This window comes from Helicoverpa zea, chromosome 8, assembly GCF_022581195.2.
Source record: "Helicoverpa zea isolate HzStark_Cry1AcR chromosome 8, ilHelZeax1.1, whole genome shotgun sequence".
In the NCBI taxonomy this organism is placed as follows: domain Eukaryota; kingdom Metazoa; phylum Arthropoda; class Insecta; order Lepidoptera; family Noctuidae; genus Helicoverpa; species Helicoverpa zea.
The window spans coordinates 3,705,929-3,718,853 of NC_061459.1; the positions used below are offsets into that span (position 1 = coordinate 3,705,929).

The following is a 12,925-nucleotide window of genomic DNA, read 5'->3' on the forward strand; positions in this document are numbered from 1 at the left end:
CATGTTTTTGCGGGGAAATGGTGCAACATACTCCCCTGCAAAACATGCCAGTCTGTAAGTTAGGAGATCAGGAAATTTAATTGAACCAAATAATTATTATTTTAAAAACATTTAATTGATAAAGTATTTACTGAAAAGTTGTTACACAGAAAACATAACCCTTGGCAGTCGGGCAAAAATGCAATATCATAAATGGAAGAGACTATTTTTTACAGCACACTGAGATTCGACTCAAGTCGATAATACACATTAAAGTTAAAATAATTCGTTGGTTTAATGATCACCATTTAAAATATCACTGTTAGAGGTTTCGCCGTTTAACGTATCACTATTTTGAACCTTATTCTCCTTCATAAGGAGTTCAATTTTCGACGGAAGTTCTTTTAATATCTCTTCAGTCTTTTCAGATGTTTGTGATTTCGATTCCTTAGCTTTCTTCTCTACTTGGTCAGCGAATGTGGTCCTGCCTGCAATTTTAGCGATCTCCGCAGCTAGGCTGAGACATTCTTGATCGTGGGACATCGCTAGCACTTGAGCAGCTTGAGATAGATCATCCATGGCGATATAACTGAAATAATAAGTTTCGTTATTTTCAAGCCCCGTATTCGTGGTGAACTGTTGATAAACAAAGTTGCATCAACATTTTGCTGAGTTGCTTGCAACATGTTACAATGATGACAGAGTTGATAATAAAATGAAAAGTACTTTTTTCCAGGAACATTCTTGTTGCTCATCAACAATGTTGCTTAACAAAAATTTGCCATGAATGTGGGGCTTTATGATAAACTAGCTCTTTCCTGAGTTCCAAGGGAACTATTTCCCGCACGCGGATACAAGTCTCTAGACTGTGCACACATTTAAATCGGTTTAATAGTTTTCACGTGAAAGCCGAGAACAGACAAAATTAATTTCGCAATTATGATGTTAAAGTAACTATTGGCTAAAATAAACTAAACGTACCATACAGCCGCCATCGGCATGTTCCCAGTAAGCTTCAGATCAACAGCCAATTTCCTTAACATTTCCGTAGCAACACTGTCCATATATCTGTAAGAAAATATACGGTAATATATTTTTATATCTTGTTCAACAAAGAATAACAACAGGGCCGCGATTCTCCTAATTTTACTTAAGCGTCATACGATTCACGTTCGACTCGATTCGACTGAGATCCGATCCCGACTCGATTACGATTGAAGTGTATGTGGCATTCCGCTATTTTTTCTTTGAAATAAATGTTTTTATCCTTTTCTGTCATTCAATAATGAATCATTTTGTCTGCAAATGATTTACGATTGCAAAATGATTGCACAGCAAACTACCGTATGGACCAAAATCACCAAAATAGCAGACCAATCGCACACCAATCAAATGTCAATCGAATGCGATTGGTCTTTTATTAGTAGCAGAATGCCCGATATGGTTAAAACTGCTATTGCGATTCGATTTCTACTCGATTTTGACATTATTAACTTAGGAGAATCGGGCCCCAGTATTCAAAATTAAATGTAGTAGTTCTCAAGTAGCTTTGCTTGTCCCAAATTGGCATTTTCATCAATGACACGATAGAATGGCTGACTTCAGAGGGACAGAATTACTTGAGAATTGTTGTCAGTAATTAATTTTTAATTTTAACAACATTAATTAATTTTTTACCTTATCCGACATAGTATGTAAGCTTCTTTGAAGAGTTTTCCGTCACAGAGAGCTTTGACTGCGCCCATCACATCGTGCATACTAAGTAAGATGGCAGCCTTGCGGTATGTCGACCCACCATAATGCCTGTTATCTAAAACAAAGCAAATGTCATTATTACACAATCAGTACTATGTAGTTACGAAAGCTAGTAGTAGTAGGAACTTACCATAAAGTTTTTCTTCTTCACCTTTGGCTACGAGTCGATCTATTTGCGCTAAATAAAGTTGCGTGGCGTCTTTCCAATATCTATAAACAATTATATAGTTTGATAAATACAAAACATTTATACGTTTTTTTGGTTCACGTAAAACAGTTATACTACAACCATAGTTTTATCACATACTTATGTAATTTTACCACACACTTATGTAATTCGTTTCAACATCATTTTTAACACAGGATAATAACCCTTTTGGCATGAGAAAATGTCTTCTAACTTTTTTCAACTGTAAGTTTAATTTTCGTACCTACTTCTCATATGAACAGACAATAATTGGAAAGTTTTGGACACCACTATTATATTGGGTAATACCGTAAAGATAGTGTGTATGTTTAATAATAAATAAATAATAAATTGTTCTTCAATACTTACTTGAATGACACGCAAGGCGCCATACTAAGCAGGAAGGGGCAGAGCATATCACGCTTACTTGCGAATTGTATCATAGTGTCGATATGTCCGCGGAATATCGACAGCATGATCCAAGATTCTGGGTGATAGGACTGCAAGTGACTGGCCACTATAGAATAAAACAAGAATTAAATGGGAGAAAAAAATTCAGGAATCAAAAAGAGGATGTCATAGTTTGAAGGTCTATATATGTTTACTAGCTGTTCCACGCGGTTTCACCTGCGTCCCAGAGAAACTCAAAGAAACAATCAAATCTTTCCTCTTTACATATGATATTGTTTATAATGAAATATAAATCTGTATTTAATAACTGATTGCTCAAAAGGCTAATCAAAATAAAATCGCTCAAAGAGGAGATATAAAAATAAAGTTAAAACGGGATAACCAAAAAGGGAAGTCGATAGAGTTCATTTGATAGATAAGTAAAAATAAACTTACTCTCCAAATCCAAATATTCGTTAACATCTCTTATGCTGCCAAAAATCTTGAGGAAATCTAAATTGAATTCTCTGGAATTCTTGCGTGTTTCCTTTTTTTCTTCTTCTATTTTAATTTTCGAACTTTCTCCTACTTCTACTTCAGTCTTAACTGTTTCTTTAGCATTAGTATTTTCAATACCATCGCCTTTTTCTTCTATGTCACCTTGGTCTTTTACGGAAATTGAATCCGCCTTTTCATCAACAGTATTCAATTTTTCGTCGTTTACATTATCTATTCCGTCTCCCCTTTCGCCTTTACGTTCAGTCTTTTCCAAAAACATTTGTAGCATTTTCTTCGGTGCCATTATTTTAAGCGGATCATAAATTCGTTTGTACATAATGGGTAATAGGAACTTTTTGGGTGGTTTCGGTGTTTTGGCAGTAATATCTATTTTTGTGGCAACATTTTCTGGTTCGGCCGCTGTTGCGTCCGGTTCAGTTCGGCTAGCATTTTCTTTCTTACGTTTGGTTTTTGAGTGAACTTCGTGTTTCAATTCTGGTGGCAAAAAATAATATAAAACTACATATTTATGAATTGATAATACTCTATTACTATGAAAGAAAAAATAGATTTAAAATAAGTTTAATATTTTGGCGGAAATAGGATTTGGAGACAAATTAATCCCTACTCTCGAGTCAAATATGACTTAAAACATTTTTATATACACAAAATTCATCTCAGCTCAACTGTTTTTCAGGATTTTTTACTACATTCCCAGGTGATAAGCCGTGCCTTTACTAACCTTCATAATCTTCAGCCTTATGCTGGTAAATATCCCAGACCCGCAGACAAGCATCAGCGCCGCCCGTGATGACGTGATGCGGTAACTGCGGCTCGCTCACCCAGGTGACGCCTAACGACGATTGCGCGTGACCACCGAATATTGATATACAGGAGCCTGATGACATTTCCCATACCTGTAGACCAGAGGATATGAGAAATTAGTAATAAAAAATAGGCGAAGTCAAATGAATGTTTACGGCAAAACTGTAAATTGAATTAAACTTTTTTCTTCGATGGCTACTTATTATTGGTTACTAGCTGTTGCCCGCGACTTCGTCTGCGTGGGCAATATAGAATTGCCAAAGTACTACTCATCCCGTAGGTGTATTCTTTCACATGACAGCATAATAAATATGCAATTTATTGCGGAGCTAGCGGATAACTACTTAGCTGCCGCACAAGTTGACCGATCAAGGTTATGTTGTGGATGTGTGACCATTTATCTAAACAAACGAAGTAAAGTTTTTGACGTCGTGAAAATCTCTGGATCTAGTCAACCGATTTAAATAATTACTACGTATGGTGCGTAAGTAATTCTCATAGGAAACAGCTATAATCTATATATGGTCTGAGTCTGACAAAGCTGTCATTTGTACATTTTCTGCAGCTGCTGCGACTAATCGGAAGCAAGAAAGTCTGTCAAACAGTCTTACCATGGATAACGTGGTGTGTAGTTCACTGGGTTGAGAAGGTAGGTAGTCAATCCGAGTAAAAAATTTGGTTCAAAGAGATTCGATTCGACTGGTAGCCAACACCAACCTAGTTGGTGAAAAGTTAGGTGGATGATGACTGAATCATCAGGCAGGCGCGTAGTTTCACTACAGGGGGGAAACACTTGTAAGCCGCGGATTTTCTGTGCACTCACTCGCTACTTTAAGGTGGGATTACACCGAAATGTTTGCATTAGTTCACGAATAGGTAAAATGTACGTATCTACGAGAGTCCACTTCATGTGTTCGTACGTGAAACCTGCAGTTTTGCCAAGATGTTCAAAATGAACGTAATTTGTCACTTCTTGGTGGTGCTAGCAGAACAGAAGAAACATAAGTGATGTGCCTCTATACTCTGCGTCACTACCGCACACTGTTAGAATTTCTCCTTTGTACATAGCACACACGTTCGTTTTCTTGCGGAGGACATTTAAATACCATATCGTAACATACCGTTGCGTGCAGGACGATAATAGGTATCCTCCGAAACGCTTTCAAAGATCTGATGAGGGAACAAAGACCTGACTTGATCTACTTGGGCCAATGAGAGCTCTGTGAAGCAATCGTCTGCTTTGTTTACTACCATAATTGTTCTGCAATTTTTTCTATCATTCAACGATAAATGCAGTTCTGAACATACTATTACTGCTACATCGCCTGAAAAATGCTCAGTGCAAAAGCTGCCGTTAGCAGGCCATCGGCGCCAGTATGGACCATAATGCATATCAATTCTAATCAGGAAGGATTACGTTGGAATTTTGTGAATTACACTAATAATATTAAGATTACCTTTTCAAGATTTGATGCAGAAAGGTTCGACAGCGGGCTATAGTAGCGTAGATAATATAACAAACTAAAACAATCTTCAATAAAGCTACAGAAGCGGGTGTGCATGACGACCACTAAGAATTGGTAAATACGCGATGAAGACGACCAAGTCCCCGCGACCAAAACTATTGCGCGTTACAAAAGACGTCTTGTTTTAATTTGTGCATGTACCGAAATCTCAAGTGAAGGTGAAGGAAAGGATTAAAAGGCTCTCAAAGCCCTGGGCATTTGCAATACGTTGTATTGCCTCCTGGAGATGGATGTAATTCTCAGCCATCAGTTTGACTTGTTCATAAGAGAATGCGGTCTTCTGTCCACGACAATGTAATTGCACTGGTCCGGCTGCGGTCCGTGAGGGAGTGTCAGACTCTTATTGACTAAAACCCACCATGTTCTTAAGCCTTTTGTGTACCAGGGCTGCGATAAACTCTTTTGAACAACTCCGCAGCTCTGGCAGGCTTTGGCCCGGATGAGCCCCACTGGGGTTTACTGACTCTCCATAAGGGGTGCTGGCACGCGCCTGTTGTCTTCTAAGAGATAAGATTAGGTCGATAAGCCACCCGAAACTCATCGCCCCACAGACCCACGTCTTCGGTGGCCGGGAATCGTCTCTCTCCCAGCTCTCGTGGTGTCTTTCACGTCCACCGCAGCGGCTGGGGTGAGAGGTGCAAGTTTTCCTTTTTCGTCATCCCATTTCTTCTCACCCCGGACCATAGCTTAAACCAGGGCCGGGTGCAAGAGGTTTATAGATATGTATGGCTCATTCAAAGTAAAAATTACTTTTAGGCCACCGTATTACTGGAAGATAAGCTAAACTAATAAAACCCCAGCTCAATTTGGTCGAAAAAATGCACAACTCCATCTATGACCTTGAATTGTTCTGCTAATGTCCTTATTTTTGACGTTAATATTCAAAAAATAATGTAGATGGCATCGTTTTAAATTTGACTAAGAACTATCAATTTGCCTTGCATCAAGGTATGTGTTTTTGCGGCATTTTAATGTGGCGCGGCAACCTGACAAATTTTATTAAAACATCTATCGAAAAATCACACCCTGTGTTACAATATGGTGAATTACGGAAAATGCACAAATGTTATTTACCACCTTGGTGCTTTGATAAATTTGATGTATTTTATGTACGGTAGATGGAGCTACTTTAACCTTGTCTAAACACAGTTTTCATAAATATTATTTTTCTTCCCAATTTACTTATAAAGGCGTTTTTTTTGTTTAAGGATTGATAATAGGCCGATCAACTAATATATAAGTAAAACGTTCAAATACGTGTTATTAGTGCATACGCTGTTACAGAAACGTTAACAGAAATAATGGTTCATTGCTAATCCCCCGTAGGTGATAGCGTGATAATATATAGCCTATATGTTGAACCGGACTCTGAGTAATTTTCATGCCAAATTTAGTTGAAGTCCATGCAGTACTTTTCGAGTTTATCCGAGACAAACATACAGACAAACAGACATACAGACAAAAATTCTAAAAACTATATTTTTGGGCTCAGTATTGATTATCGATCACACCACAAGTATTCTTTAAAAAAATATTCAATGTACAGTTTTGACTTTCCTACCATTTTATTATATGTATAGATTTATTTATCATTTACTAGCTTCCGCCAGCGGCTTCGCCCGCGTGGTGTGTTGATAAAAAGTAGCCTTTGTGTTAATCCAGGGAATCACCTATCTACATACCAAATTTCAATCAAATCGGTCCAGCCGTTTTTGCGTGATTGAATAACAAACATACATCCATACATTCTCACAAATTTTCACATTTATAATATAAGTAGGATTATACTTTTTGCACACATTTTACAAAAAAAAAAAAAAAAAAACAATGTGAAAAGGTGGACTTAACGCCTTAGGCGTTCTCTACCAGTCAACCTTCACCTTTCGATTTTTTCATGTTTTACCCGACTGCACCGGATGGAGGTGTACAGTCTTATTCTTAAGCTATTTGTTTTCCGTATTTAGTTTTACTCACCCTAACAGTAGCATCTTGTGATGAAGACACCAACAGACCATCACGATGTGGATTCCATGCAACTTGAAGCACCGGATTCTTGTGTCCCACCAATGTCTTCCAAGTAGTAAACTGTCTAGTACCATCTAAAGATAAAATAATTTTAATTTTACCTGTTGCTTTTATATCTATGAGGCTTATTAAAATATTATACTTTTTTTTATTTTGTCAATAAAAATATAATTATTAAAAAAAAAACAAATTCGAAAATTACTTAAAAGATATGCAAGTACCTACACATTTAGCCAGAACTTACTTCCTAAACTTTTTTTAAATTACACTAACGTTATTACTGCTATAAAATACTCCAGTATATTTATTTCTTATACCTTCTTTGGTCCCATACTCCAGTACGACAATGTTACTCTCTTTAGCCAATGAGGTGACAGCAATCAGATTTTTGAATGGAGACAGATCGCTTGAGCTTGACGTCTGTTGAGGGTGCCATTCCATAGCATGTATCATTTTACTGAAAAGAATTATAAAAATAAATTATTTGTTCTGTATTAAAAGGTTATTTGACAGTTCTAAATGTTTTTAATTCCTATGTTTTGTTTTCGTCACCGACATGCATGCCAAGCGTAGTGAGTATGGGCAAATCCCTCAGCTTGGGGGAGACCTTTGTCCAGAATTGGACGTTTTTCCAGCTGTTATGAAGAACACTTGACCGAAGCTATTCATAGTGTCCTCTCAAATTATTAGGATAGAAGTTGTCAGTAGAAAAAAAAAATGTCAAACAGTTTTTTTAAAGAGTAAATTGGTAAAATATTTTTTTTTGTTCTGTGACCAAATATCAGTTTTTTAAGCCACTTACGTAAAAACAAAGGCAGCAGCGATAAGCGTATGCGGTGCGAGCTGAGTCAACAACGCGACCGCACCCGCCTGTGACCCCACCAGCAGACCCTGTGACGTCCACGACACGGCACAGATCTGCCACGACTGACCTTCTATGTTCACGTTTATCTGTTGCGGAGCTAGACAAGAAAACACAGATTTATGGTTTGAAAGTCTAGCCATAAACGGACCAGTGACAACTTAGTTATAGCCAACAGATCAAGCTACCCGAATCTGATTTTTAGCAATCGAATATTAACGTAAAGCTATTGTGATAAGGTTGAGAGTCTATTGAAGAAATTTGATAGATTGAGGTAGGTTGATGTGCTGTCTGTACATTAATTTTTTTATAAATAAATCCACACAGATCACGACTTACGTTCATCCACATTACTAGCGTTGTAGACGACAAGAGCACCGCCGCCGCTGGCAAACAGCTGCATGCCGTCCCCCCAGCACAGCGAGTACACCGCCTTGCTCAGCCCCGGGTGCAGCACGCGGCCCGGCCGCTCGTAGCGACCGCCCGTGTCTAGCAGCCCTACCTAATGTTATAATAGCATACTGTAGTACATAGTAACGTCCCGTCAAATACACAAAAATAACACCATAAAGAAATGAGACTTACCCGAGCCTCTCCCGTAGCGAAAGCCAGTAAATTCTCTCTTGTCGGATGCCAGGCGATAGTCAGCACTTTGCCTTGAACATTCTGCCAGTAGGACATGACGCTAGGAACTGTTAACTTTGTGTCATCGTCAGGTAGGGTCGCCATTTCTAGCACGCGAATTGTACCGTCGCCCACGCTTACTGCCACTCTAGGGAAAAAAAGGATTTTTGTTATGTTTGAATACTGAGCCAAAATGATCGATACACTGTTTGATAACACGTCAAAGTGATCAATAAGGGTCAAAGTGATCAAAGGTCTAAAATAATAGTGGATGGTATTATACGTTACAAAGGACCAAAGAACTGAACTTATACTTAGATCCAAATCATGAAACATTTTTTACCATAAAATTAATAAAAGTATAACTAGAACTTACTTCCCAGCATCATACGGGCAACTCAAGACCGTATATAAGAAACCTCCACAAGTTGAATGGACCGCTAAAGACTTCTTACTCTTCAAACAGTATCGTATAATGTTGCGGTCTTGAGAGGCTGACCAGACTGACCAATCGTCTGACGGTACTGTTGTTTCAGTTTGTACGCGAGGAGCATTCGTGACTATGCAGTACATACCACGCTTGTGTTGTTGATGAACTAATTGGCAAGCCAGTTTGTTCTTGCTGGGGAAGAAAATAGAGTTCAATTTTCATTGGCAGGCAGTAGTATCAATGTTAGGTTAGATACTATGGATAATATGATTTGAGGTAAGAAATTCAAGTGTTAGAAGTATTTAAAGCAGACAACATGACAGCTTAATATGTCTGCTGTTAGTTTCATATTATTTTTCATATGGGTTGGTGGAAGACATAAGGTTAATATTTATTTATTTACAACTTTATGCATAAGAGAACTTACTTGTTAATTTGTAGTGGATTAGTCTCCAACAGTTGACTCTTGGGATCAACAATGAGCAGGGTATCCGCTTTGTACCAGAGAATTGTAGATGCTACAGGCCCTTTCTTGACTGTTTTTTGAGAGGCATTTACAATACTAGAGCTAACTAGCTGACCAGATTTAGACCATACTCGAACACCTCTGAAATATAATGATTTGCTTATGATTTAATTATAACTATGATACATAGCATAAAACTCATTATTTAACACTATTAGCATCAAAAACAGTTTTTAACATTAAAACACATGAATCAGTAATATTTAAACTACCAGGCCTAACTGGTATCAATATATTTAAGAGCCAGAAATATTGTCTAGCTAGTATAATATTGTGAAAGGACAAACTCACCCATTTTTTCCTATAGAAGCAAGTAGATGTTTGTGATAGTGACTAGATTCGTTAGCGACTTTGGCATCAGTATTATCACATTTTGCCTTACTAGTGCTTGCCTCAACACTTTCAGACTGCGTTTGTGCACTATCAACTTTAGTATCAGCCGAATTAGCAGTTCCCACATGAGTTTTATCTAACGCATCAACCAGTGACTCAATACTCGGTTCAGTTTGATTCTTCCTTCTCAAGATCTCCTCCTTGAGTTTCAAACATTCAGCCAAATAATCAACATCAGCAGCTTTCTCCTGCTTTACCTTAACCACTATATCTTCTGGTACATACTTCTTGTGACCAAACTCTTCAGCCTCATGGTCAGCATAGATATCAAAGGTATCATCTTCTTGGACTATTGAGTCATCAAAACTGTCATCCGGAAGGGTTTTACCAATACCGGATTGTTCTAGAACATTTGTTTCTTTTGTTTTTGAGTTTGTGCCTTCACTCCTTATTGATGCTAGTCTGTCTGTTAGGAATGATTTGGTCTCTTTGAATGTTTTCTTAACGGTCACTTCATATTGTGGACACCAGCTTAGATTTGCTACTTCTTCATCTTGGCTTCTAACTTTGTATAATATACTTCCTTTTTCTGTGGGCAAAGATTTTGTTATACTTTATATTTATTGTTGTAGAATACTGTAGTGTAAGATCAAAGAAAACTTTACCATGAAGATCCAAAACAAAGATGACACCCTGCTTTGTTCCGACAGCAACTTGTAATGGCAAATGAGGTGAGCAAGCCATGCAGGTTGGCTTCAAGCCCTTAATTAAGTGAGGGTATCCTGTGGTAACATTGGAAGACAAGTCCCATTTCACTACATTACTGTAACCCCCAACTGATATGGCCATTGTTGAACTACTGTAACCTACTCCAACAACATCCTGGAATAAAACAAAAATCAATTAATTACAATAATTTTCTCAACCAAAACAAAAAAATATAGAAGTTAAAGTGAAGCTGTCTACAGCTAGGTGTAATCAGCAAATACTTAGCAGAATCAAAAACCTAGCTCTAACCATTGAGAAATAGAGTCCACCGAACTTTACCCATGTGAGTTAACTTTACCTAGATGTAGCCGTTATGATGAAGGCTACATTTATTTATTTATTTATTTATACTGCATGGAAGACTTACAGCAAGATAAAACACATTGTAATTATGAATGGTAATCGGATAGCCAATAACAAGTCCTCACGTTTAACACTAGAGTATAAAAATAACCATGAACTACAAATTTGAAAAAATAAGAATACTAAATTACTAAGGAACAGTACTTACTACTTAGTTATATAATAAAAGCGCATAAAAAAACTATGTGATTACTCCACATCGTTGTTTCTGAAAAACTCAAGACTCAGACGCCGCCTGGCCGTGACTATAGTAGTATTAAACAAATCAATATCATGCTGTTTCCTTAACTTATTTAAGTTTCTGCTTGCACGCACAATACAAGAATTTTTCCTATAGTTTGTTGATGCAAATGGCACAGAAATAGGTGGATTATATCGGGTTCTGGATGGGATATTAAAACTAAATTTCGATAAAAGTTCAGGGCAATTAATGTCATTTTTGAAAATTTTTAATAGAAGTATGCAGTCAGAGATCTCACGACGAATTGACAGAGGTAGTAAATGATACTTTTTACAAAGATCAAGGTAATTTTCAGAATTATAAGGAACTTTCTGATGGAAACATAAAAATTTTAAGAACCTTTTTTGGATATTTTCAATCCTATCAATATATTTTTGGTAGCAAGGATTCCAAATTTCTGACGCATACTCTAACTGGCTTCGAACAAAGGTACAATATAATATTTTTAAGGTTTTTGCATTTTTAAAAGATTTAGAGACCCTCATTATAAATCCCAGAGATTTAGTCGCTTTAGAGACAATAGTATCCACATGTGTTTCAAACAAGAGTTTACAGTCATGGTGTACACCTAGATCACGAATGGAGCTTACTCTGGGCAAAGGCTGACCACCCAAAGTGTAGCTCATTTCGATTACTGAACGTTTACAAACGAATTTAGTAATAACCAAAGGTAAGGGGACCATTTAAGGTAACTAACAAACCTAGGTGTAGTCGCACTTCAGGGTCTAGCCGCTAGCCGCTGATATTACTTTGACATTTTCATTTCATGGAGAGCCTTAATTACTAAATCTGTGTACTAAATGTATTGTTTAACTAAGTGGTTACATATAAAAATTATATGTACTATTTTTTATATTCTAAAGATGTTACAACAAACTAAACTATGTACTGACTTCTTGTTCTGCTTGATGTACATCATTGACATTTTGAGCTTTGATTTTAATTCTATTGTTAACAGTTTCTAGAACCCATTGCTTGACCACTCCGTCTTGACTGCCGGTGAGTAAGGTCCTTTTTTCTGACCATTCCGGCGAAATATTCACTGCTACAATACTGAAAGAATAAAAATATTGTTCACATTTACTTGGACATTACTGTCACGTTTTTAAGACCAGAGTGGATAGAAACAATATGTGATAGTTACCGTTCGGAATGTGCCCTGAGAACCACATGAGCCTGATATTTTTCATTTGAAGAAATAACTCCTTCATCTGCCTTTCGTGGCTCCAAAACACAAAGACTTTTAGACGGGCCACCGTAAATAAGCCAGCCATCAGAGCTTACGGCCAAATTTGAAACAAGAAACCAGTTCGGTGAAGGTAATAATACTGTTTCGTCCATGCTTGAAATCAAATTAAACGTAACGTTTCGACAAAACTAAACACCGCCCGGTAAAATACAATTTTTCGCCCGCGCCGTATTTTATTCACTTTTATTTCATAGACAACGGTTCACAGATTATGACACAATATAGACTTTTTTAGTGCTGTGGCTTATCAATCAAATGAAAGAATCAATCAATTTTGCTTCGTCTATAACCAAATATGAAAAGGTTGATATCCAAATAAAGCTGCTAAAAACCGTTCCGTCATA

At 37.2% G+C, this 12,925-nt stretch overlaps 1 protein-coding gene across 1 annotated transcript; it reads right to left on the reverse strand.

Moving 5' to 3' along the window:
* Positions 1 to 93: 93 nt before the first annotated feature.
* LOC124632810 (gem-associated protein 5-like) lies at positions 94 to 12,773 on the reverse strand. Its single transcript, XM_047167781.1, has 18 exons — positions 12,477 to 12,773; positions 12,226 to 12,385; positions 10,626 to 10,842; positions 9,919 to 10,549; positions 9,529 to 9,708; positions 9,048 to 9,293; positions 8,633 to 8,819; positions 8,387 to 8,549; positions 7,988 to 8,147; positions 7,503 to 7,642; positions 7,135 to 7,259; positions 3,552 to 3,726; positions 2,768 to 3,304; positions 2,291 to 2,438; positions 1,865 to 1,944; positions 1,657 to 1,789; positions 961 to 1,047; positions 94 to 568 (listed from the first exon to the last, which is right to left on the reverse strand). Exons 1-18 carry the CDS (start codon positions 12,671 to 12,673, stop codon positions 274 to 276), a joined length of 3,861 nt encoding a protein of 1,286 aa, XP_047023737.1. The 5' UTR covers positions 12,674 to 12,773; the 3' UTR covers positions 94 to 273.
* Between the last annotated feature and the right edge of the window lie 152 nt (positions 12,774 to 12,925).

Bases quoted from the DNA above. Each gene is read 5' to 3' on its own strand.
- LOC124632810 (XM_047167781.1), bottom strand. From the start codon at position 12,673: ATGGACGAAACAGTATTATTACCTTCACCGAACTGGTTTCTTGTTTCA. The intron at 8,820-9,047 runs GTAAGTTCTAGT...TTTTTTCCCTAG, and splicing joins TGCCCGTATGATGCTGGGAA to AGTGGCAGTAAGCGTGGGCG. The intron at 3,305-3,551 runs GTTAGTAAAGGC...TTTTGCCACCAG, and splicing joins TAAGGCTGAAGATTATGAAG to AATTGAAACACGAAGTTCAC.